The sequence below is a fragment of the Aythya fuligula genome, chromosome 4 (genome assembly GCF_009819795.1).
Source record: "Aythya fuligula isolate bAytFul2 chromosome 4, bAytFul2.pri, whole genome shotgun sequence".
Classification (NCBI taxonomy): Eukaryota; Metazoa; Chordata; class Aves; order Anseriformes; family Anatidae; genus Aythya; species Aythya fuligula.
The window spans coordinates 27713317-27740439 of record NC_045562.1 but is presented as its reverse complement, the minus strand read 5'-3'; the positions used below and the strand labels follow the sequence as shown (position 1 = coordinate 27740439).

The window sequence follows — 27123 nt, the reverse complement described above, 5'->3', positions numbered from 1 at the left end:
TCATAGCCATCATACATGTAGCATCTTTTTTTTCCCTCTGTTCTTGAGCAACTCTGTGTACTTTGTCAAGGCTCTTTCTCACAACTTAAAGACTTTTCTTCTTGGAAGTCTAAGCCAAAGATAAGTGGCTGTGCCATTTCAGAATCAGACCTTGTGTCATAGACAGCTGAACTCCTGTGAGCCTACACTGTAGGATTACAGGTTACAGAAGCTAGAATAAATACAGAAGAGGGGACTGATCGATTGAAAGAAGAGTGAAAATAGAAAACGAAAAGCACCTGGCTCTTTGACTTCTTCCACTCTTTGTTTTACTTGCTATTTTATATTTAGGAAAAAGAGGCAGTTAGACACGGCTAATAGACAATGATGGCATAAAAACAAATTGATGCAAACGTAGATAAGTTATAGATGCTCTGGAGCTTCCTTCCAGTGGGAGTGAAACCCAAATTCCATTAAAATTGGAGCTTCATAGTCCTGTGGTGGGGTTGGTCCTCCTGTAGCAGACTACTGGATTTGCATAATTTAGGGGAGCCGTTTATATGTATCTGATGCCTCTTGAGAGAGCTGAAAATAGTATGAACTTCATGCCAATTTCTTCGAGTTGACTTCTGTTACAATTAAACTTTCTGAGATGCCAGCTCTTCTGGTGACGTTCCCTAGTGCAGTCCTACTCTGGGTCTTGCACCTTTTCCACAGGTGGGCAATAGATCAAGCTGAGATCTTTCTTTTGCGAAGATTTCTACTAAGAGAATGTGGCACGAATGCTGTTAGTAAGCATCTGTTCTCAGTTTTAGCCTGTGATATATCTTAGGTAGTCTTAGGGCATGCTCACAAATTAAGAATTGTCTGTGGTGTGTTTTACAGTTGTCAAAATGTTAATTATAACCTCAAGATAGATTGGTAAAGCTTTTTAATCAGGGAAAGTGGTTTGATTCCAGGAATTTCATAAGTAACATAAGCAGTAGAAATGCTAAATAGAAAATCTTAAGGGAAGAACATGATTAATCCACAGTTAAAATGGAAGAGAGCTACAAGAGAATAGAATTAAAAGGGCTATGCCATCTTGGACTGGAGTCAATCTCAATGTCTTTTCAAATGATTTTTAACAAGAGAGAGAGGAAATGTAGCTCCACACCTCTCTAGGTCATGCCAGACTTAGGGATAAAACTGGAAAGGCTAATGGGACAGCCCCACAAGCCAGCTGGTACTCTGAAGCAGAAGAAATGCTTATTGTCATCGTATATGCTAAAAATATTTCTGTTCTATTCAATTTTTTGTAATGTTTCATTATGCTTTTAGCTAGAAGAGGTCTTCTGTAATCTTGTGAAAAGATAAAGTGGATTTCCAGTAATCCTATGAATATATTTCACTTAACTCTGTGAAGCTCTACAAATGTGGTCTGTAGCACCACAGCACTAGAGCTCTCACACAGAACTTAGCTCTTGAAATGCATTTTCGTTGCAGGCGAAGTTGATAAATGTAATTTCATTAATTGCATAGACGCACTGGGTTTGGAAAGGTTGGATTCTCTGTGGAAGAAGTGTCTCTTGGTGACCAGCGCTGCTTGGCTTTTAGCATCATGCTGAGAGGTCACAGAAACCTTTGGTAGGGAACCTTAGCACCAGCACGGATTGCTATATTGTACTTAACTGTGGGATGCTGCATTTGGTGTTCTGGTGCTCTGGCTAAAACTTTGAGCCCTGACTGGATTTGGGAAGTACGTGCGCCTTCTGCAGACTATTTTAGTGTACATTTGTACTCATGAGATTTAAAGGACATGTTTAGCAGAATCTTTCTTACAATTCTATTCTGAGTAGCAACGTCTGTTGCTATGCTTCGGTTACCTTGGCTGCTATGAATTTCATGGCCTTCTAAAAGGCAGTTATTTAAGCATAAAATTGACAAGGAAATCAGATTTTTTAAAATTGGCTTCTGCAGCATTTAGCTTCTGCCAGTTAAGTTGGCAGAGCTTGTGTCTACCCCTCTGCTATAAGGCTGGTTATAAGGCACTCTTGACCACTGCCTTATGTTATGCCGTTAGCAAAGACCTTTTGTCCCAAGCCAAAAATACGACATTTTAGTCATTGTTTCAATTCCCCCCCCCCAAAAAAAAACAAGTTTAAAAACTATTTGTTTCATTTCCTTGAGAAATTATCATTGTCCTTGTAAGTGAGCATAGGGCTCAGTTCCGAGTTCCACACTTTGCATCTCTGTTTTTTAAAAAAAAAGCTTCTTTTTGAACTGATAATTTTTTCTCTATGTTTCTGGGACATTACAGGTGTTTTTGTAGTGCTAACACATCTTCTTTGGGAAGATCTTTGGGAGAAGATTTCTGGAAGTGAACAAAATATTAAAAAGTTTTCTGGAGTGTCATCAACTGCTGGAACACATCAAAAAGATATTAGTAAATGGCTGAAGCCCATTGCTGATGGAAAATAAATGGAGCAGTTTTCAACACAGAGAGACAAACATTGAGAAAGGCCATTGTCATAAAACAAAGTAGAAGATAGGTTACAGGCTTTTATTTTTTACCACCAAGATTCTCTGAAAGGTTTTTCATCTGAGGGAACCTAATAGAGACTTGTGTATCTCTGTTTATTCCATTTAGTAAAGGCAGTTAAGCCAGGTAAGGTTTGAGTGTAGGTATATAAATGAGAGAAGTAGTGTTTGTGATTTAATCCACAAACGTTTGTAGTATGAAATGTCCTGTGCAAACTTCAGATACAGCATTCTTTCCTATGGGATTGAGAAATACAAAGACAGACAATATCTGTAGTACTACCAAGACCAGACCATGTATGTTTTGGACAGAAGAGGTAGGTCAAGCATTTACTGCTGATGTGTGTATGTAGAATACACATCTCCAGACCCCTGATGGAAAATAACAAAAAGTGGTATTTTTATAGCTCCTTTTATCTTCCTTTGCTCTGCAAGATACCTTCATTTATTGCATTTCCAAACGTTTTGTTACTAGCTCCTTTCGTGTTTTTAAGAACTTCCTTTTTGTCCTTTTAGTATGTCCCTGAAGCTGAAGTCCCATCCTACTGGTACAGGTCAGACGAGGACAGATCGTCAGCTATCCAGATACAAACTGTTTCTACCAGTTGCGAAAATGTGAAAATCTGGTTTTCATATGTTATTGGAACAGATATTTTAGAAGCTTCCTAAAATGGAAGGGATATTTTTTTTTTTAAGGCAGATTTAAGTTTTGAGGATAAAAAATTAGAATTGTACTTGCTCAGAAAGTGGGAATTTGGAAGCCAAGACCCTGCAGCTCCTAAGACAGCTTGTTACCAGGCTGCCTGATTCGCAAGCCAGCTGGCTTCAATATCTGGGTAAAGTGGCAAGAAGTCAGGCAGGATTCCAGCATGAATTTGTCAAAGCTGCACGCTATGTGGAAAATTCTTTGGGGGGGGGAAGATATTTTTCTCTTATGAAAAGTTCCAGCCAGATAGTTCTGTCTGCTTATCTAAGGGATGTTCATGAAGTAGTACATTGTGACAAATAAAAAACATACATAGTTTGAGATTTTGCAGGGGTTAGATACATGAAATGTTCAGTCATGTCATAAGTTTCATTATGTTTGATGTTATTATCTCAGATTATCTAATCTTTCAGAATTTTAGCAATAAGATGAGATAAGACAAATCCTAATCCAGAAGGCAAAAACATACCCCTAATACTGTTTTTCTCTCAGAATTTATAGGAAAAAAATATAAATAAAGGTTTTTTTATGACTCCTAGTACCAAATCATATTATGTCAAAATAAGATGTTGATATCCTTCTTGTTAAAGGGAAGTAGAAAGGTTTGAATTTCATAAGCATTATTTTTATGTATGTATAAATAAATAAAAAAAAGCCTCTTCAGTGCTTGAACAGTGTTAGATAAATTGCTGTTGGCAGATTTAATTGGTGTTTCTGAGTTTCCTTGTTCTTGTTTCATTTCTTATTATTTTGAATAATCCATTTAGCTGTAATTTCAATTGGCTTCTGCCAAAAGGTTATCTATCAGTCAGTTAAGATGGTCTCCTTGGCAACAAGAAATCTGGTTCTTAAGAGGCAAATGATTTCAATTTGCACTCCCACTTCTTTTTTTTTTTTTTTTTTTGGATGCCTAAAATTTATATTGCAGTCTGCCCTCCTGTTCACCCCCCCCGCCTTTTTTTTTTTTTAAATTTCATTCAGCTGAGAATTTGTTTCCAGGTATTGCTTGAAAACCTGAGCTTATAGCTATTGACTGAGTAGTTTGTTTTAGCTTCTCCTTTTTTCACTCCTCTCATCTCTTAGCTCTTGGCCATATGCCTTATTTCATGCTTTAAGCACAGAGACTGGCATCCATTGAAACAGTCCCTTAGTTTTTGTTCAAGTACTTATTTATTTATTTATTTATTTATTTTCTCCTACAGTTCTCTTCCTAGCATGAAGACAGAATTCAGCTTTACAAAAGTAATACCACAAATGTAGATTCTCAACTTTCCCTCTTTTTGTTAGGGAGTGGATCTCTTCCTGTTTGTTAGAGCATGTCATAAATCTAAATCCTCTTTTAAAATAGAAGGCTTTTGTATATATGAAGTTATCCACGCATTTCTAGTTTATGAACCATATCTTGTTGGATATGATGCAGTGTTCCCTTTCTCAAGGGAAGATGAATAAAGCTTCTGAGATTTGGATGTGTTTTGCTTCCCTTTTTTGCTTGCCTCTTAACTCAGCTTCCGAGTTCAGTCAGATATGCTGTTTTTTGGGACCATCACGTAAAATTTGGAGTTTATGATAAAGCTTAATTTATGCAAATTAGTTTTCAATTTCTATTTGCAATGTGCAAATAGTAAAATTCAGCAGATATTTCTTTCAGTAAGTGTATCTCAGAAAATTCTACTTCAGCTCAATGAACTGCAAATTTGTCATCTGAAAAACAGAGAGTTGGACATAAAGATTGGTAAGGGGTAGAAAAGTAAGGGTAGTGTTACAAAACTCGATAGTATTTCTCCTCATCCTTTCTCTCCCGTTGCTTGAAATGCTGCAGAAAGTACTACCTGTCTCATGATAAGAGAATGTTGCAGAACTGGAGGGACTTGTGGGGATTATGTCTTCATGAATGGAAAAGCTGATGGAAAAGAGAAAAGGCGAGGACTATCTAATTAAAATAGAGGTGAAGGATAAAAGGAATAATGAATGATTTTGAGTAGACAGGTTGTGGCTTTTCCTGTCATTGTGTTCAGCAGTAGAACACGGTGATATTCACTGAAGACTGATTAATGAATGGTAAACTGTGCATTAAGTTTACATGTGGGTTTTTGTTGAAGGAAACTGAGATTATTGCTGCAGAAAGGTATTAAAGTCAAGCATTTAACAAGGTTCAGGGGGGCTGGATTGCATCTCACTGAAACTCATTGTTTAGTGAAGTGCAGGTGAGGTAAAATACCATCATTCTGACTACCAATCTCTAATTTGTCATGATTATAGGGAGACTATTATGAGAGGAGGTCTTACCATATATACTTCTCATATGTGTTCTTGGACTTTTGTCTGAAGCAATTTATGTTGCTTGTTTGAAGGAACAGGATGCGGAACTAGATAGAGGACAGGAGTTGCCATGCTGCATTAGATTTATCTTTTTATGCTCATAAACTTTACTAAAGTTCAAAAAAGCTGTTGTACCCTGAAAAATTCGACTTCATGATCTGGAAGCATCCTGCATTCTTAAAGTACCTTCACAGAATCCAAGAATGGCTGAGGTTGGCAGGGACTTCTGAGTTTATATTTAAATATAAATGCTGTGTTCAAGACCAAGCTTTAACCTATATAAAATGTATTAAGGTATTGCATCTTAATGTGACAAGACAGCATGCATATTGAATTGTTTTCCTCTTTTTCCTCTACTGCTGTAATGTTCATTCTTGTATACACATAGTGCTGTATGTTAAGAGTACTTTTCTTTTTCCTCCAAACAGAACAGCACTTTTCTGATGTTGTACTCAGTGAAGAATACCTCAATCTGGGTGTGGAGCAGGTGTGCAGTTTGATATCTAGCGACAAGCTTACAATTGCCTCAGAAGAGAAGGTAAGAGCACCTGTTCCACAGTATTCTTTTTATCCTTTTGTATAAGAGAGTGAGCTTGTTCCTACTGGTTCTGTAGACTGGATGCATTCTTTGTTTCCTTGGTGAAATTAAGCATGTATTGTGCTTATTTAAAGGATTTATTTCCCCAAAGTGTTGTCAGTTTGATGCTGAAAACTAATCTCCACTATTAAAAATCCTAAAACTGTATTATATCACATAATCCTCTGTTCTGTGAAAAAAAAAATGATGCTCAGTTGAATGGAAGTTCTCTCTCAGCTTCAGCAGAACAGAGAACACATGATATAAGTCACAGGTTTAACCAACTTATCCCTTGGTAAACCAAGGGATAAATAACTTAGTAGTATGAAGAGCAAGTATATGCACTCTACTAACTTCCATGTAAGCAGTCCCACAAAGGAATTAAAAATGGGCACTTGTATATATGGGGCTGTTTAGATTAACAGAACAATATGTGTTGCGAAGGAGATGGCTAGGTAGCTTGGTATAGCCAAACTTAAGTTTGAATATGGCTTGGCTCGCCTTTAGCTAGATCTCATCATTTCATTTGTGAAACTCATCTTCAGTGAGGCCAGCAGATATCCTTGAACCTCTAATGATTTTTCTGTGTAGATGCATTTGTTCTGAGCTTTTGAATCCAGATATTAAAATTAAAAATACACTGTCTTCCTTTGTCCAAGGAGTATGTAGCTGTACCGACTCTGCTCAAATGAGCCTAAACTGTATTCAAAAGCACGTTTGAATACTGATTTGATGGCTAGGTGGTGTTTCATGCTGAACTCTTTTCTTTATACATTGGAGAAACTCTGAATCTAAGAATGATCTGCTTAACCTGTAATTAGTGAAGTCACACTGCTGTCCCCATAATACTCTGAAGGGCCTGACTGATACAAGCAATGCTACTTCTGTGGAGTATAATTAAAGTTTTAATGCTCAAGCATATGATAAGCTGTTGTGCAATATAGGAGAAACTAGGCTTGGTACCTCTTCTTCTGGTAAGATTTGATGATCAGTCATCTGGGTGATGATGTGGCATGTCAATTCTCCAAGACAGGAAGAAAAATAAGAGAGTTACAATATCTCTGCTGCTTTATCGTTTATTTACATAGTTTTTATTGGATTTACAGTATTAATATGTTACTTGTTTTGTGCATTTTGTCAAGTACCCTTGAAACACTACTAGAGATGTGGTGTAGAAAAAGACTGCCTAATGCATCTTAAGAACTTTTTATTGGATAAGTATGCAAATAACGGGAGTTGTAACTGCTGTTTTTATTACATCAGGAATTGTAGTAAAGTAAAAGCTATTTTTGAAGACATGGTGATATTTTCATAGTCATGAATCTGTAAGTCAAGGGACTCGCATTTGTTTGTTTTCTGGAAGGTATTTGAAGCGGTGATAGCATGGGTAAACCATGACAAAGATGTAAGGCAGGAGCTAATGGCACGCCTGATGGAGCACGTTCGGCTGCCTTTGCTTTCCCGGGAATATTTAGTTCAGGTAAGCAAAAAGGAATAGTGATTCTTGAGCATGTGAACATTTCTGTTTATTTTTTTTAATGCCAGGTGAATATTCTTAAATTTAAACAGTGTAATGTATTGTGTTACTGATGGTAAAAATAAACAAGAAACCACCACTACATGTGCGTGCACATGCACTCTTACAGTCAAACGGGGAATTGCCAAACAGGGGAGGCCATATGTATGTAATTTGTTCGGGTGACTCCTTGTCATGGCACACTAGTAATTTGGATGATCTAATTTGCTGAGGTCAAGTTACATTTCATTTGTAATATGATCATTGGATTGAATCATTAAGGTTGGAAAAGACATTCAGGATCATCTGGTCCAACCATGATGTTTGATCCAACACTTAAATTTCAGAATTGTATCTATTAAGTTGGTTAGGACTTAAATGACAGCGTAAACATTTCTTTACCTGGTTCAGATATAATGGTTGTTACTTATTTTTATTTTTAAAGTTCTGTGACATCATTTTGACTATTTTGGTGTTAGATCAAATATTTAAGATAAAAAAATCAGCTCACCATTAACATCGAATGGTTGGTAGGTGTTTAGTTTTAGAAATCTATCTTTGTGATATGAATTTCTTCCACTTTTTTGTTGTGGAGTGGTTTGTTAAAATCTCTCCTCCACTCCTACCTGCAAGTGTTCCGTACAGTCTTGTATTTGAAAAGTCATGAAACATGTCTGATTGTGAGCAGTCTCATTGTTGTCTAACACTGTTTCTTCCACATACTAATTAAGAGAGTCTACATCTCCTGATTTCTTGACTGCATATTGTCATCACATAAAATCATGTTTAAATGTGGTTAAACTACATTCTAAAAATTCAGTGATATGTATTTGTTCCTGTGATAAAGGCTTTATTACACTTCAGATTGTGATTTGTGTTTTACTTCTTAACATGCTCAGACCTTGTTAAACTTCTATTAACAAACAGAGAGTTGAAGAGGAAATACTGGTTAAGAACAGCAGCGCTTGTAAAGATTACCTCATTGAAGCTATGAAGTATCACTTGCTGCCAACTGAGCAACGAGCATTGATGAAAAGCACTCGAACAAAATTGAGAACGCCTGCTAGCCTTCCAAAAGTAAGACACTTACTTATTTCTTTAAACTCTACTTCAACAGATTTGATGACAGCATTACCATCACTTATTTCAGTAAAAATTCCCATATCAGAATTATTTGTCACAAAAACATTAAAAAAAAAAATAAATCATGGATGCTTCTGAGTTGTGGCATTTTATTTTATTTTATTTTATTTTATTTTATTTTATTTTATTTTATTTTATTTTATTTTATTTTATTTTATTATTTTATTTTTTTATTTTATTTTATTTCATTTCATTTCATTTCATTAGCCAAGTATGATCTTTTCTTCGTTTTAGAAGAAAACAAATGTCTTCTTTCTAGTGATCAAGAAGTTTTGTTGTAGTATTATGGCAACTATAATAATGGACTAAGAGACTTCATTCAGCAGATTTAACACATTTACCTCAACGGAACCAAAGAAGGCTGTTCTGTGATGGATTTTCACATTCATACAATGGATTCACAAATCCATTGTGATGGATTTTCACATATTGTGATGCATATTCACATTGAATATCATAGATAGTGAATTCTCATATCTGCAGTCATACTAGGATGCGAAGATATAGCATAATCTGCGTCATTCATGGGAGGTCTGTCTAGCCTCTACTTGCTTCCTGCTTTCCTACCTCAAATATTTCCTCTAGACACAATAATTTCAAATGGCTTGTATAAAAATAAAAAATAGAAAATGAGTTGCCTACTTTGCAAGACTCAACTTGCTTATTTAGAAGAACCATCCTTTCCTTTTTAAAACTTCTGATCTTTCAGGTGCTCTCATACATATGGAAATAATTAACAAATATCATCTCCCTTTCAGTTGATGATGGTAGTTGGAGGACAGGCACCAAAGGCGATTCGCAGTGTCGAATGCTATGATTTTAAAGAAGAACGCTGGCATCAGGTGGCCGAGTTGCCTTCCAGAAGATGTAGAGCAGGTACATAATGCTTCAGAATTAAGGCGTCAATATAAAGCATCCCATGTTCTTTAGAACATTAATTAAGATATTTATTTGACAAGGGCTAAGTTTTGACTTCAGTGATCATCCTGCAAATTAAAATTACAGATTTGCTAGTCTGGATCTATACAGGTTTGTAAACTTGATCTTAATTTGTGTTTCAGTCTGTAATCTATAGTAAACTGCTTCTTTACCTGCCATAGATACAGGGGATAAAAGTACTAAAATATCAATGTGTTATAATAATGAGCAATTTTATTATTAAAATACCTTATTATTAAATTAGATGAAGAATGTGAAGAAGTGACCACCTGATATTAAAAATGTGAAAATCTTAAAATAGCTGAGATACCTAATCAAGAAGAAATTCTGCAAGCATGGTTTTCAGGAGTATGAGACATTAGTAACAAAAAAACCACCTGAACTTGTAGTACTTAATCTGAAGGGAGTGTGGCTTTATGACACTGTCAAAAGCCTGTGTAGTGAGTACTGTAAATCGTGTCAGGTACCTGCAAGATTAAGATAGTATGGAATAAAATAATTGACAAAAAGAAAAAAATGCTCAACTGTCCTCACCATTCTCCTTCTCTAGGAATGGTGTACATGGGAGGCATGGTTTATGCTGTTGGTGGTTTCAATGGTTCTTTGAGAGTTCGCACAGTAGATTCCTATGATCCGGTGAAGGACCAGTGGACAAGTGTTGCTAATATGCAAGACAGGAGAAGCACACTGGGAGCAGCTGTATTAAATGGACTTCTTTATGCTGTGGGAGGATTTGATGGGAGTACAGGTATTTCGGCCTTCATACGCTGCCTATTACTTTTCATTACTGTTAAAATAATTGTATCAAATTTGAATGACTCTTAGCAGTGAGAAAACCAAGCATGAGGGTAGCCTAGCACCTTGTGGTGTGGAACATGCCTTAGTTGTCATATCCTTCCACCCAGTACTGAACAGTGGGCTGTTTTCTCCAATCTAAGACTTCAGGCATCAGGCATCATGACTGGTGAATCTTCGGCAAGTTCCCTTTCAGTAGTCCAAGTTCCTACCTCAAGCAACATGTGAGCAGAAAAATTTTCTGGTCTTTTTTGTCCTGTTTGCATATGAAGTATGATTCTCTGTTTTCACATGGTGTAAACAGGATTATGAACAGTGTTCTTTAAACTGTGGGAAGATGTACATACACAGATGCACTAAACCTTTGTGCAGAGATGACCCTTTTCCTTAATAACTATTACTGATGAGCATATGCATGTATGAGAGAGCGTTGTGACTTAGTTAAAAAAAATTAAAAAAAAAAAAAAAAAAAAGGAAAAAAAAAAGAAGAGAGAATATTTTCAGAGTACCATAAAAGCTTTTACTAATTTGCCCATTTTCAGACACCAGGACTATGATGACTGTATGATTGTATTTGACTATCTAAAGGATAGATGTTATGCCTTCTGCATAGTAATTAACAGTTCTTAAAACTAAAAAATTTGAATTTACAGATATGATGAATTTTTTGGAAGGTAGACAGTACATTGCATCTAGATTTGTGGAGCAAGTAATGTTATATTGTTTTCATAGGTTTATCGTCAGTCGAAGTTTACAACTTAAAGACTAATGAGTGGTTTCATGTAGCTCCAATGAACACAAGAAGAAGTAGTGTTGGAGTAGGTGTTGTTGGAGGTAAGTTGACAAATTACATTAAAAAGGAGGAAGAGAAATGCAATCCTTTACCTTATTGTCTTTCCCCATTTTAGAAAATGTACTTCAGATTTAGGTTTCTACTCAACCTCGACATTCAAATGGTAGGAGAAATACATAACATTCTATTTTGTTTTGTCAAGCTTTTAGCACAGGTGCTTTATCTTTTTCCAGAGCTTGAACTGTGCGTCAGGTGTGTCAGAGGCCAACTGACAAAAAGTGTGCTAACCACGTATGCATGTCAGCAGAGCTAGAGAGCCTGATAGTGATGTAGCACTGTGCTGTTGTCAGTTATGTTATCTGTGGCTGACTTTGCTGGTTACATGCTAGAACAACGTCAAGGACAGTGCCACGAAAACTGCTGACTTTCAAGGGCAACTTAGTTGTGAATAGCTTGGATATCACTTGCACAATGCAGGCATGGGCTGGCTAATAGGTCCTGAAATATTTTTAGGTCTGTTGTATTTTTTAACTGCATAGGAACCACTGCTGTTTCTCATCTGAAAATGCAAACTGTACAGATAATTTTCATGGGAAATTTTTTGACGTTTCTAGGAAGCCTATCAGTGAACTTCCAATGTTGGACATACTTGAATTAGTTTGACTTCGGACAACAACTAAATTATAAACAGAAAGAAGTACCTTTGCATTTCAGCTAGGCAATTCAAAATCTTTTGACTCACTTGGCTTTTGCAAGGTACAGGCTGCCTCTTGCCTCCTAAAAATGACAAGAACCATAGAGTGCTATCCTAAACAACTAACAAAAATACAATCTCACTATAACTGATTGATGACAAATACTGAGTAGTAGCTAATTCAGAGAACAATGATTTCCCCTCTGCATGTGTGACAGTAGTCTGTGTGCGTTAGAAATTTGCAGATTTCTGTTGGTTCCCCTTCTAGGTAAACTGTATGCTGTTGGGGGCTACGATGGGGCATCACGTCAGTGCCTTAGTTCAGTCGAATGCTATGATGCCAATACAAATGAGTGGAACTATGTTGCAGAAATGAGCACTAGACGGAGTGGAGCAGGTGGGTGAACAAGACTCGGTGATCATAGTAAAAGTGAAACAGATTTGTGGTTTTAAAATTTATCTAAAAATGTAAAAGGTAAGCTAAAGTCTGATGCTTAATGGAATGTGCTAGCCTTAAATGGCTGATATACTGTAGGTTATAAATACAAAACTTCCTACAGAGTAAGATTCAGTTTGCTGATAGTAGATATCTTTTCTTGCTTTCCCATTCTTTCAATATTCCTTTTCTTCCCATACCTTCTGATGTTGTTAACTTATAAATGAACATGCATGGATTGTAACAATGTAGTATCTGCTAAATACTGAACTATCAAAATCTGGATGTTCAGGATGAGAAAATATCATGTCTTCAAAGATGTCTCTTTGCCAGTATAGGTCTGATTTTTCTAGTAGTGGACTTTACATGTGAATTGTGACTAGATTTCCATCTCCTTGGAGGACTTGTTTTGCATTCTGATTCACTGCAGGAAATTTTGTCCTTGTTCATTCTTAAGTTTGTATTACTGGTTTCATCTTATTACTTCCACTTATGTACCCTTTGTTTCATCTTCAGTAATTCTTCTCATCACCTGATGTTTACATCCTTTGGATATGTATAGGCTACTACATGTTATCCTTCCTTATCGTTTAGCCAAGGTATATCCATTTATTTCTTTATAATCTTAAAAATCCCTTCTTTATTTTTATATATTTTTCCCTCTTGGGATTATGAGTATGCATATTTCTCTTCAGAGACATCAAAAGTGCCTGTGATGTTCTGCTCTTGTTTAATGAAATGTTGTTTCCAGAGCTCCAAATCAACGTTAGCATTTTCATTATCTATTAGGGATTCAAGTCGCATTTACTGTTCACTGTCCTCTATTTGTCTTTTCGTATTTCAGGTTTTTTCAGCTTGCTGAATTTATTTCTCTAGATGCATTCACATGAACTTTTTCAAGTCATGTTGCATTGTAATATTTTTCTACACTTATTTTTTTCAATTGTTTAGATCGCTTTTTTTGCCAAGTACTCAGTGGTGCTTTTTAGCAACACCTTTCAAATATCACCAGATTGTGTTAATGTACTTCAAAATTGAAAGAGATGTTGCTACAAATAAAACTGGAGGAACTTCCAGTACACTCTGTACATGATTGATAGCTGTCCCAGCTTTACATTATAATAATGCCTCCCATTATTCTTTATTTATCAACTCTGAATAGTTTTTAATCTGTGCAGTAATGTTTAAAGTCAGTCCAAATTATTTCAGTAGGTTTTACATGACAGTATTAACATCATTACTAAAATGAAAATACTTAGGTGGTGATATTTCAGTTAACATCCTTGCAAAATCAGCAAGCTGATAGGTCTCATTGCTAAAAATTAACATTTTGATTGTTTTTAAATGCAAAACATCCCATTAATAAAGGAAGCACAATATAGTGCATCTTAATAAAACATGGTTGTCTTTTGAAACTTCTAGTTCAGTTTGTTTATCTTGTTAATAAATGCTGGATTAAAAAACAGCCAGGGTTTCAGTAAGGCAGTTGTCTAATATTGGCAAGTTTTGAGGAAAATGTTTACATAAAACGGGCAAATTACTTGAATGATTGTAAAGACAAATAGTGTTGGTTGGTTCTGACAAAGGTTCATTTTGCAATTTGCCAGCAACCCTGTTTTCTCTCTCTTTAAAAAAAAGAAAAAAAAAGGTCTAGATATTTGACTTTGTTTTTTTTTGATGTTAATTCTACAAGCCTAAAATGTAGTGCCTTAGATGCAATAACTACAGGGATCTTTCTGCTGCTCTCCCCCATTTACTTGCCCTACAGTTCAGGACCTTGGTTGTTTACTCAGCTCTGTTGCTGTTTAAAAAAGAGACAGAGAGGAAAAAGGTAAATCTAGTCAGTTATTTCATATTCATATAACTGAGGAAAAGAATCAATGTTCAGAGTGCCACTCTGCTAAATACATGGAACATTTTATTTGTACTTGGGGGAGGAGGGGGTGGTAATGTGAAAATCATGACTGTTGATGGAGCTTGGCTGTAGCAACCAGATATCTCAAAACACTAGGACTGTTTCACCTGGCAGCAGTCCTGCTGTTGGACCAGCTAAAGATAATTTTGTTTCCTGCATTAAATCTATGGATCTCTGGTCATCTCCAGGAACTTACACCCATCTCTTCTGTTCCTCCTGCTTCATCTTCTTTCAAAAGCAACTTCAAAGGTTAACCCCAAGTTACTCTTTAGTACCAATTGCATCTCAGTTGATCAGTGTGGGGACAGGTCTGTTTATAGGAACACACTGGGATGAGGAACCTCAGATCCAGATATAGGCCATTTGGGAGGAATTAGACAGCTAAGGCTAAAAAATGGACAGGAAAGAAAAGGAACAGAGCAGAACTCAGACAGCAACAAGAAGGTACGGACAGAAGGAGCAATAAATAAGGTAGGACTTGGAACCCAGGTGTAGGATTAAGAGAGAATGAAGAAACCAAGAAATGAAGAATGTTACTAAAAATAAGGAACTGCTAAATAAAAAATGGCAATGTAGCAGAAGGAAAACTATATACACTAAATAGGAAGGCCAGTAATTATACAGGGAAAAAAGAAAAAAAAAAAAAACACACACATACAAAAACCCAAAAAACAGATGGGGAGGAAAAATAACAATGAAGCACATTCTTTTACTTAGCTACTTGATCTATATCGCATCACACATTTAAACTAAAAATCGAAGCTATCTTTCTATCTCTGTAATGTTTAATGCTACAAAAGATGAATGTTGTATTATCCTGTCGAATAAAGTGAGATCAGAGTGGGAGAAAGAAAAGCTGTCAAACTGTTCTGTGACATGATAGCTAGAAATAATAGCAATCACAGAGGAATTAAATTAACTGGGATGGATACAGGGAAATATCACTAGTGAATGTCACTGATGAAGCTTTAGATAGCGTGATTTATAAATCAGTGTCATATTAAGAAGCTATTTTTCAGATTTGTAGTACCAATTAATTCTTCCATGTTCACTTCCCCTTTTCTTCTAATTATTGAAACCATTCCTTTTAGTAAGAAAACGTAATTTTCTTACTTCATCAGGAATCATTTCTCTTTCCATATAGGAATGGCCCGTAAACACAGTCTAAGTGTTATATTTTCAGAGATGTTTCACCTGGCCTTTAAGATCTCAGAACACTTTTTTTAAACCCAGTATTTTTTTTTTTCTCAGAAAGTCTTAACTGATCTTTTTTTATTCATATTTGCTGTTTCCTTTCCTTTTTAATAGACATTGTAACTTGTGCCCTTTCCATGGAGCCCTCTAAGAACTAATTAACAAATCTGTGTCTCATGCTTTGAGTTTCATAATCTTAAATATGGACATGTACTTTTCAGTGTGCTTTCATAATAGCAATATTTAATTCTCTTTGTGGTCCATTCCTCACAAGTTCTAATGCCAAAATACTGACATATGTTTCATATGTGTTTATAAGGTATTCCAGCAGTTCAGTGGAAACAATCCTATTGTTTAATGTCTATGCATTCAGTTTTTATCCTCCATAGTGTATAGCTCTTATTTTCTAAAAATTCACTTATGCTTTATCATATTGTCAAATTGCCATATGCTGCCCGAGCATACTGTGTCATTTACTGTCACTTCTAATTAGTCCTAAATTTCAACAGTCCTAATTTTCCTGCACATTTGTTTATTTATTTATTTATTTGTCCAAAGTTTTCTAAATGTTGTGTTGCAGAACAGCTCTGGTCATTGTATGCTACAACTGTATTGGGCATGCAGGACATTTTTATCAGTGTCTTGCTTTAGTTGCTGTCCTTTGCTTTAATGTTTCCTCTCTCAAATGTCTTCTGAAATAGTTCCTGATGTTGGATGAGGGATTTATGTTAGAGGATGTATTTGTTGTTTCTTCTTTGTATCAGTCAAACCATACTCCAGTTAATTTTGAGTCCTACTGTTTATTTACAGGTGTTGGTGTGTTAAACAACTTATTGTATGCAGTAGGTGGTCATGATGGTCCTTTGGTAAGAAAAAGCGTGGAAGTGTTTGATCCTGTCACCAGTACATGGAAGCAGGTTGCAGATATGAACATGTGCAGAAGGAATGCAGGTATACACAACAACTACTTCAAATACCAGTGGTATAATTTGGTGTGAATGGCACGTTCCTTTTCCTTTAAATGGATTTCTGCTGCTTTGATGATGTCACAGCATAGAAATATGATTCAATGAAGGGAACAAACCAAATATTAATTTTCACAATTGGTTTCTTGTCTTCTTTAGGTGTTTGTGCTGTAAATGGTCTCTTGTATGTAGTTGGAGGAGATGATGGTTCCTGTAATTTATCAACAGTGGAATATTATAATCCAACAACTGATAAATGGACAGTTGTATCATCTTGTATGAGCACGGGAAGGAGCTATGCAGGTAATGTACAATCTTTGTTCTTTAAATGGGCTTTTTACAATATGTTGAAGAGTAGCTGCGATATTTGGCAAAATCTTCAAACCAACTACTGTCTAAAATAAAATCTAAGATACTAGAATGGGTATGAAGAATCTGCTGGTTCACTTTGAATTTTGAATTCAAATAACTATTCACTAAAATGAAAAAGGTATTAAACTGTATTCAAGAGGGATTTAGCACGTAAGTGATGAGTCAGAAAGAAGAATGTAGTGTGACCAGTTTTTTTCTTAAAACAAGAGCTTTGCAACTGTGTCTTACTCTGTGGGAGTCCAATTCTGAAGTTCTGTGTGGGGATTTGCTATTTAGAAAAATGAGGGTTGTTTCAGGAATCTTTAATAACTGCAGTCTCTCACATGAGTTATTCATGTAAAAGATATATTAACTGTAAGTGTAAGTAGAGTTGAGCAATGGCTGATTTTTTTTTTTTTTTTTTTTTTTCAAATCATAGAAACTTTCAAAAATGCTGCACTGATTCAGACAACTTGCTGTCAGATAAATTATGGAAAATATGAAAACTTGATGCCAATGTGCTGTTTTTCAATGCTATGCTAGTTGCAGCATATAATTGACTTTTTTTTTTTTTTCCAATGAAAATACTACCTAAAGATTTATGTCTTATTTTTTCTTCACTCTAGGTGTTACAGTTATTGACAAACCATTATGATCAGTAAAGGGATTTTCAACTTGATTATGCACTAGAAGCAGTCTTCAACAAGTGTATTTGAAGTGACTGAGTATCTAAGCACTTCTCTACTTGTAGCTGCACCTTGAGTCACAGTGGAAGACGTGACTGTCTACAATTACAGATGACGGATGATGAAGATTACTCTAGGTAGAAGCAATGCGTAGGATTATTCTGCGGTTGAACAGGAGCTGATTGAATTTTCTGAAGTCTAGTGGACCATTTTTTTTTTTTTTTATTGCAAGGTCTTCAAACACAAAAGCCACTTTCATAAGGACTGACTTGTGTCAGTCATGACTGAGAAACAGATCGTCGGTGAAGAATGGTGTGTATTCTGGTGAAAGTAAATTTTTGTCTTATTTTTTCCAGAGACTAATAAATGTATTTAAAGAAATGAACCGTCAGTCTTCATACTAGGTATCAAATCCCACCTCAGTAATTCAAGCTGGCATGGGGTAAACTTGTTTCCTTTTATAAACCTTTTGTTACATAATTATAATACGTGCATATGTATGTGTGAGCATAAGTTGCTTTCTATTGAAGTTCTTCAAAACCTGATTTTATTATTTAAAATTTGGCAGAGTACTTTGAATATGCCGGTACTATGTTGTAAAACAGAGTTGTATTTTTTGATATTTAACAATGCTTAACACTACTAATTCCCACTGAAGGAGATCAGAGATGGCTTATTGATTCTTGAACAGGTGTAATTTCAAGATCTTTTTAATAAAATGTTGTCGTACTTATGATTTTTTTTTTCTGTTCAATTTTGGTCACATTTTAAATGTAACTTTTCTTAACTTTTTATGCAAAAGGCAATTTGGCATGAAAATAACTGAAAATTTATAATGTATGAAATTAAGTTGAAACTTGCATGGTACTAAGGTCTATTTATGCGTGTAACCTTAGCTTCTGTTACCTACTATCTGCATATACTGTTATGTGGCCACGCTCTTCAGAGCAGCTGACTTTGATTCGTTCCTGGATGGCCTCCTTCTACCATGACCAAAGTTATTGTCACATCCGAGATATTTTCTTCGAATAAAAATTTGTATTTTGTTTCCTAATGCCAACACTTTGCTTCAAGCTTTCTTTGTCCCCACGAGCCTCACAACCACTCGGCTCTCCCCCACGAGAGGTCTGGGGAGACCACTGTGACCGGAGCGGATCGCGGGGCATTAGCGTGTGGTGCTGCTTGGTGCTGCACGCTGTGTTTTTGCCACGTTTTGCCCCTTTCGGGCCCGTGTCAGCTCCTGTGGAAGAGGCGCTACGTGCGCAGTGCCACCCGGCTGATGGCTGAGCCAGCTGAGGCACGAGCCCAGCGGCTGCTCGCCTACGCCCGGGGGCTGTGGCGCAGCCTCCGCCCCTGCATTGCTCCGCGGGGCGCGGGGCCGGCTCCCAGCCCCGCCCGTGCCCGCAGCCTCCCCTCAGCCTCCCCCGGCGCTGCCTCCCCAGGCGCCATTACACAGGGGGCGTGGCCTTGTCCAAAAGGGGGCGTGGCCTCTCCCGCCCCGCCCCTCCCGCCTCTGCGCAGCAGCGGGCCCCGTCTCCTCCCCATCACGTCGTTGACGTCACCCGTCGTCCCCCCCGCCTCATTGGCCGCGCGCCGCGGTCTCACTATCCTCACTCCACGCCTCCAGCCAATCGCTGCCCGCGTTCGGCGGCCGCGTCCCGGCCCTCCTCACGCCTGACTCTCCGCCGCTGCCGCCGGCCAGCCAATGGGCGCCGCGCCGGCGGTTACGCCGCGGCCAATGGGCGGGCGCGCTTGAGGAGCCGGCGGGCGCGGCGCTTGTTATTGCTGCCGGCGGCGCCCAGGTGAGGGGCCGGGGGGCTGCGGGGCCGAGGCACGCGGGTTCGAGTCCCGCTGCGGGTGAGCGGGGCCGCGGGCGGGCGGCGGAGGGGGCCGGGCGCCGGGCATCGCATGAGGGGACCCGGCTGGGGTGGGTGGGTGTCAGGGAGCCCCCTGCCTGCGGCCTGGGGTGACCGGGAATAGCGGCATTTGTGAGCCCGGTCTGGAGCTCTCCTCGCCGCTGTGGTACAGCGCTTGGTTAATCGTGGGCGACGACAACGCCGATCGTCCCTCATCCTTGCTCAGATCCCGAAATCTGAGGGGCAGTCGCCTCCCAAACCTGCCCTCCCCTCCCCGCGCTCACCCCCGGTTGATTAACCCGTAATCAACGGGTAATGCTTTGCCCTGGGGTTCACCGCTCTCTGCGCCTCTCCCCTCCAAACTGGCAGGTTGCTCGCCGAGAGCTGCGGGGGCAGGGCGACGGTGATGGTCTGTGCCTGAGCAATGGCAGCGAACGACAGCGTGAACATCCTCAACTCTGCCTACCTGGCGGTGGAGTACATCGACTCCTTCCTGCCCGACAACCCCCTGCAGCAGCCCTTCAAGAATGCGTGGAACTACATGCTGGACAACTACACCAAGTTCCAGATCGCCACCTGGGGGTCGCTCATAGTTCACGAGGCTTCGTACTTCTTGCTCTGCGTGCCCGGATTTGTCTTTCAGTTTATACCGTACATGCAGAAGTATAAAATCCAACAGGTGAGGCAGGGCCGTGGTTTTCGCGTTGCCTGATTTCTCGTGGAGTGTGTGAAGTAGGGCATAGGCTGCAGTTAGCTTCCAGTTTGTATGAACACGTTTGTCTCTATCACTATGGGCAACCTGGAAGTGAGAGACAAAAAATTGCACTGTTTGTGAGGAGATGAACATAAGGAGATTCGGAGAAGCAAAGTTTTTTTTTTTATTTTTATATTTTTTAGGGAGGGTGACCTGTCCATTGTGGTGGTGTAGAGAGAACAGGGTATGTCAGTCTGTGTGGTAACCCAGTCAAATTTTCCCCAAGCAAATTCAACAGGGGAAGGTACAGTGGGATTGTAATATCTGTTGGTAGAGATGAGACTTAGAATTTTAAAGGAGTTGTGTGTTGTGCTTATTTGCTAACAAGTGTGCCTTTTGAAATATGTCAGAGCGCATGTTTGTGACTTGGAAATGTTTTAATGATGGAGAAAGTCTAGAACAGACTGCACGCTCTTAATTGGGTTTTGCTTATTAATGAGAAGCAAAGGCGCATCTGGCATCTAAAGGTGATTGTCTTCCCCAGGTTCTTTTTAATATTAATTGGAGAGGAAATAATATCCGTTCCTGAAATTACTGTGATACTTGGTAAAAGGTCTCCCTGCAAAAACTCTTTTTTCATGTCAGGGTATTTCTTCACAAGCTTTTGTCTTCAACTCATCTTTGTATTCTTTAAGCTATGGAAATAAGTTCTGTGGCGTGAAGAAGAAAAGTTAATGTATATTTGTGTTAAATTTTTGAATCTGAAATGTTCTAGCTAATTACAAATATTGAACTAACAAAAATAATTTGAGGTGACTGGCAAAGACAGCTTCTGGTAATAGACACTTTTTACAAAAAGTTTGCTTAGAAAAATGAGAGCCTTTGAATCTGAATGTAATCCCATGTAATTTGTATTATCTGTGTTATGAAGGACCTGCTACTCACCTGTTAAGGTGAAATGAAACTGCCTCTGAAGTAATTTTTGCAGCAGTTCAGCTATACACATTAAAGGTGCCTAACACAAACGATTGTTTTCTGTTTTAGGATAAACCAGAAACATGGGAAAAACAGTGGAAGTGTTTCAAAACGCTCCTCTTCAATCACTTCTTCATTCAACTTCCCCTAATTTGTGGCACCTATTACTTCACAGAGTATTTTAACATTCCATATGAATGGGAACAAATGCCTAGATGGTAGGTGGATATTTCACTTATATTCATGCTGAGTGGGGAGTACAGTTATATATTTAACAAATACTATGTGATAAAGTTCATGATGATAACACAACTTTTTTGGCTAACAAACTGTGTTTGCTAATCACTCCACAAGCTTATCTGCTGTACAGCTTAGTAGATTTTTTTTTTTTTTTTTTAAGTGGCCCCAAATTGTTCTGGTGTTTGGAGAGGAAAGGAAATTAGGGGGGAGTTTATGGAAGCAAAGAAAGGTTTATAATGGCTTGGTGTAAATGTTCGACTTCTTAATCTAGCTTTTTTTTTTTTTTTTTTTATTTTTTGATTCTCAGTGATTCCTCCTCAGTGTTTCTTTCCCCCCATGCTGTTTTATTTCATAGCAGCAGTGTAATCTTCCAGGGCGGGGAACCTGTTCCACATTCCTCTTTTTTTGTCCTATACTGTTTCGATACTTAAGAAAAGAAAAAAAAAGTTATACCCTCCTTCCCCCCTGTAGTAGTTCTTTATAATCATTTTAGAGTTATCAGCTGTCTACACCAGACAGAAAATATGGTTTCTATATCTAGGTCTTACCTACACACCATGGAGTTTTGTTACCGACCATGTGTGTAATAGTGAAATGGCAGCTTGCTATGCTGCATGTTAGCTCCAGCATGCCAACAGATGAGCTGATAGGTGAGAGGACTAACGTGTATTTTTATATAAAAAGGTAGCATCAATGCACTGTTAGTCAGTAACATGCGTAAATGTTTCTTACCCCTATTAGTGTTTAAACTGTTTCATGTTTCAAGACTGTGCATCTGCTAGTATGTATCAGCTAATACCTCTCTGCTAGTATGTATCAGCTAATACCTCTCTGCTAGTATGTATCAGCTAATACCTCTCTGCTAGTATGTATCAGCTAATACCTCTCTATTTTTTGAAGGTACGTTCTGCTTGCCCAGTGTTTCGGATGTGCAGTGATTGAGGACGCCTGGCACTACTTCCTGCACAGATTGTTGCATCACAAGAGAATATACAAGTACATCCATAAGGTTCATCATGAGTTTGTAGTACGTATTCCTTGATTTTTTTAAATTGTTTTTAGTATATGCAGATTTATACAGTTTGTTTAAAGGGTTTATGTTGCAGACTTAAGGGTTTTACATCCTTCTGACAGGGAGATTGATGTCTTTTCCTGAGCTCTTTGTCAAAACAGTCATCCATTTTGTTTCTGAAATCACCTCCTGTGATTTTATTTCATTTATGAGAACGATAGGGTGCACTCAGTTCTTACTGAAGTTGAATCCTATCTGTTGAGCTGGGGGAAAGCAAGCTTTTAAAAACCTATTATAAGCCTGTTTGTTAGGGGAGGAGGAGATGGTAGGTTTCTGGCTTTGTTTGTCAGTTCTCCACCCCTTGGGCATCATCCAGGGTGCAGCAACCCTCAGAATGCTGTCCACACACACTGCTCCTGCACTGTTTGGGTTCCCGCATCACCTGGGCAGCGCACTTGATCTGGGTGAGGATCGTAGCTCTGGAAGCAGTATGGTTAGTTGTGTGATGATGCATTGAGAACACAGTGCTCCCAGCACAGAGGTATTTGGGTGGTTCTGCATTTACCGGCATTGAAGCTGACAGTGAGCACAAGGTAATGAGCCGTGCTTGACTGGAGGTGGCACTGTGCTGAGCTTACACGGTGTAGTTAATACCTCTCTGTTTCGGTGGCACTGTTTCTGGACCACTGGGCTCAGTGCTGCTGTTTGCCCAGAGCTGTGTTTCAGCATATCAGCTATACTGTGCCTGAGGTAAATTGCAGGCTGCTGTGTCTGGGACGCTTTGTATGGGTTGCTCATAATAAAGAAGCTCGGTATGGATTTGTGCAAGCAGACACATCCGTGTATGTATGTCTGCAGCAGCAGCTACTGTTCTCTCTCTCTTGGCAGCCCCTCAGGTTTCTAGCAGGAGCAGTTTCTGGCTGGTGTTCTTGTGTGTCCAGCAGTTCCCACAGAAGTGATCTGTAGGCTAATGGCTGTTTCACTAAAAAACTTTCCCTGATAAATAAAAGCTGATTACTTCTAAACCATCCTTAAGCCACATTGTGGACTTTATTATTTTTTTCTTCCAATAACCTAATGTTGAAGGTGTAAGTTTGACTTTTTTTTTGTTTTTTAATTATTATATTTCTATATCTGTTCCGCTGCTGAAAACTCTCTGTGGAATTTCTTTCCTGGTAAACCAAATATAGGAATGACTGGTTTGTATATATAAGAAAAGTTTTTTAGATTTCATAACATTTTCTATGATAGGAATTTATTTAAAAGAGATTTTTATATATATATATATATATATATATATATATATATATATATATATATAATATAATTTTTATATTTTAAATACCTTTCCAAGTGAATCCTGATGCTGAGAGTATTTTGGCTTCCTTCTGCTTTGTTCTGCTTCCAAGACTGGATGCATAGCATAGCTGATGGGAGCTTGCCAAACACTTCAATATTCCTGAAATAACTCTTTCTTCGGCCTGGGGTCATGATAAGCCTAAACAAAAGCTTTTGACTGTAATAGTGAAGTGGTTGGAATTGCTACCATTGGAATCACAGTCATTACATTGGAATACTGCTCTCCTGGTTTGCCAACAAGGAAGGAGCTGAACACTTGGGTTAAGGCCCATGCTCAATCAGACCATTTCCTTTTCCCACAGTATAATTCTGCTGTTCCTTCTGGAGTCCTGCGGGATGGGTAATGGGGAGGGGAGAGTACCACAGAGTGGTGATCCTGATTTGGGGGTGTGGAAAATGGAAGATGATGACAGTTTTACTGTCTGTTATTGTTTTGTAGTCTCCTTTTGGAATGCAAGCAGAATATGCACATCCTCTGGAAACGCTTATCCTCGGAACTGGCTTCTTCATTGGAATTGTTGTTTTCTGCAACCATGTGATTCTTCTCTGGGCATGGGTAATATGCCGCTTGATGGAAACCATTGATGTACACAGGTGAAATCCTCATTGCTTTTTTAATAGTTTTACTTTTCCCCATGTCTCTTTTAAGCTTTACTGTTTGTTTTGTACTGAAATGCTTTTATGCATTGTACACAGAATAACAGTCTGAACAGTTATACGGTCTACTGTTTTTGAGGTAGCATTGTCTGCAAATCTTGTTGATTAAAAGAGTACTATAGACCATTAGTTAGATCATCCTGAGGAGGGTTTCAGGAGCTAGGTGTCTCAGGCTGTCTAGTTCTAGATGTTTGGTGTATGGTTGATCTTAGGCATATTAGAATGTCAGAAATCAATTACAGAACATGATGCTCCAGCCAAAAGATTTTTAGTGCTTTGTCTCTGGATGAGAGAAACTTTAGGCTATACAACTGACCATCTTACAAGTAAAAATAAATAAATAAATAAATAAATAAAACCACAAAACAAACAAACAAACAAAAAACAACAAAACAAAGCAAAACAAAAAAACTCCTTTTATTTATTTCTTTATGGTAGATGTGAAGGGTAAGACTGCTTATTTCTGTAGTAAAACTGACTTATTTCAAATTTGGCTCCAAAATGGTAATGCAAACACAAGAAGGCTTAGTTGGGTTAATCCGCAAATGAATGACCTTTTCTTTTTTGTGTCCCAGAGGAAAGAGTTCACTTTTGAAATGTTAGCATCACACTTGACCTTGTAAATACATTATGAAGCTTATAGCGTCGTATTGTAAGCTGTGTCAAGTGTTTTTGTGGAACATGAGCTAATAACTGGCTCACTGTACAAATCATTGCCATTTTAGGATTTTCTCACTCATAGAGTGAGAAGTGTATGTTGTGACATACTGAAGTAATTTGTGCAAAGTATGAGTCTTTGACAATTAGGTTTGTTGTCCGTATGAGGTGTTTATAACAGATTGCCTCGTGCTCTCCCCACTAGGTGGTAGTAAGATGCTTTCCATTACTCCTAAGCAAGACCTGAAATCCCTGTAAATTAAACTCTTCTGGTTTTAATAATCTTTTAATTCTGTATTTTGAGTTTTTAAACACTTGAACAACTTGCAGTAAGCAGAAAATGATTAAGAGCAGGAATACTACAACTGTACATGATTTGAGCTGCTGTTGAGCAGATGAGCTGATTGGTGTTTATAGCTTGCTGTCGCTAAGATTTTGATTCTTGTTCTGCCTTCCTAACATCACTCTTGAGCCAGTTAAATTCACTAAGCCAGCAGGAATTCAGTCACTCTGATCTCCTAGGTGTCTTGGTTAAATTTTTTGTGTTGCTTAGAAAGATGAGCTAAAAAGGTCACTGAGTGCCAAAGCTGTTGTGGGATAGTTAACAGAAGCATTTGCCTAAGAGAAGAGGGGATTTTGTTTTCCTGTTGAGCTAGTGTTCACGTGATTGCTTTAGGACTTTATAAAATGAAAGTTCTTTGATATTAGAGAAAGGACAAGCTGGTGTCTATATTATGTAGTTTAGATCTGGAAAAAATCCTTACTATAATTGCTTTTTTTTTTTTTTTTCCTTCTCCCCTCCATAGTGGCTATGATGTTCCACTGAACCCTCTTCATTTGGTGCCTTTCTATGCTGGGGCCCGTTTTCATGATTTCCATCACATGAACTTTATTGGCAATTATGCTTCAACCTTCACGTGGTGGGACAGACTCTTTGGCACAGACTCTCAATACATTGCCTATAAAGAAAAAGAGAAGAAGCAGCAGCTCATGAGGAAGAAGGCCAACTAAAAATCCAGTGTAAAAATCCTGATGCTAATACTGGTAGTCAACTTTTGCTTTTCTTTAAAGCAAAATAGTGATCGGGTATTAAGCAGAAATCATGTTCCTTGGCTACTAAGTGGTAGGGAAAAAAAGCTAATTAAACTGCAGTATCTTCCTAATGGGAATGCTTTCTATTTTATATGTAAGTACTGCATATATTTTAACTACAGATTTAAAGAAGATGCAAAAAAAACTGAAATGACTCATGTCTGTCCATTTTTTTTCTGCAAAAATTATTCAGTTTTATCTTTAACGTTGGCCACTTTGGTTCCAGGTAGAACTGTACATGTACTCTAAAATTGAACTTAATTTTTTAAAATATAGATACTTAAATTTGTAATATCAAATAGAACATTTACTGGTATCAGCACTATATTATTTAAATATTGGGTCCAATTTGCTTTAAACCAAAACATCTGTTAATAAGAAGCTTGGACAGGCCGTTTGCACACTGGATAATGCGAACTGTATATACGAGAATACCTATAAAAACGTGAGTTAGCGGACATTTCTGATGTAGACTTACTGTTTTTTTCAGATTACAAATAAAGAGAATAGAAGTTTTTATTTGAACAAACTGTTTTTGCTGCTCTCGGAAGTTGCTCTGTCAGTGTACTTAGCATTTACATTACATTCTTTTCTGTGTTGTAATTTGCTGAACTGACTTGTTGCTATATTTGCACTTGTGACTGATGAAATAAATGTGGTTTGGTTTGATACGTGTATTATACTTTTCATGTTAATACAAAACTGTGGCAAAGAACATGTAGGATATAGTGTTTTACTTTGTTGATCTCTCTAATAAGGAAGCATTATTTCTATCGTAGTCTACAGGTAGTTTACAGGTGGAACTTGCACAGAGACAGCAATAAGAAATGGAAACAGAACATCTTGTAAGTTCTGCTGGTTTGTGTTTTGAGGGACTTGAATACTTGGACCTATTCAGTGTAGCCACAACTTCTGGGACAAGTGCATTTTCAACTTAAGCTATAGCTTTCACAAAGCAATATCTTAACATCTACTACTCAAGTTGTAATAGAAACAGTATTCTAATATTGTTGAATCTAATCTCTAAACATGTCTGTTGCACAGGAAACAACC

The 27123-nt window shown here is 37.8% G+C and overlaps 2 protein-coding genes across 4 annotated transcripts in view; both read left to right on the top strand.

The window, feature by feature from the left end:
• Nucleotides 1-18588, top strand: part of KLHL2 (kelch like family member 2) — a 56240-nt gene extending 37652 nt beyond the window's left edge. For both annotated transcript variants that reach the window (XM_032186864.1, XM_032186865.1), the window contains 10 exons: nt 5953-6062; nt 7465-7581; nt 8545-8694; nt 9519-9636; nt 10250-10447; nt 11227-11328; nt 12250-12378; nt 16337-16477; nt 16651-16794; nt 17469-18588. In XM_032186864.1, the coding sequence (XP_032042755.1) occupies nt 5953-6062; nt 7465-7581; nt 8545-8694; nt 9519-9636; nt 10250-10447; nt 11227-11328; nt 12250-12378; nt 16337-16477; nt 16651-16794; nt 17469-17497 (1238 nt within the window). In that variant the 3' untranslated portion in view covers nt 17498-18588. The remainder of the gene's footprint in view (nt 1-5952; nt 6063-7464; nt 7582-8544; nt 8695-9518; nt 9637-10249; nt 10448-11226; nt 11329-12249; nt 12379-16336; nt 16478-16650; nt 16795-17468) is intronic.
• A 704-nt stretch (nt 18589-19292) lies between these two features.
• On the top strand, nt 19293-26741 carry MSMO1 (methylsterol monooxygenase 1). 2 transcript variants are annotated; one of them, XM_032186724.1, is made up of 6 exons: nt 19293-19330; nt 19754-20063; nt 21123-21271; nt 22194-22320; nt 24104-24258; nt 25785-26741. In XM_032186724.1, exons 2-6 carry the CDS (start codon nt 19809-19811, stop codon nt 25987-25989), a joined length of 891 nt encoding a protein of 296 aa, XP_032042615.1. In that variant the 5' UTR covers nt 19293-19330; nt 19754-19808; the 3' UTR covers nt 25990-26741. The 2 variants fall into 2 exon arrangements, with proteins under 2 accessions (XP_032042615.1, XP_032042614.1); XM_032186723.1 differs by having other exon boundaries at nt 19322-19385.
• Nucleotides 26742-27123: the final 382 nt, after the last annotated feature.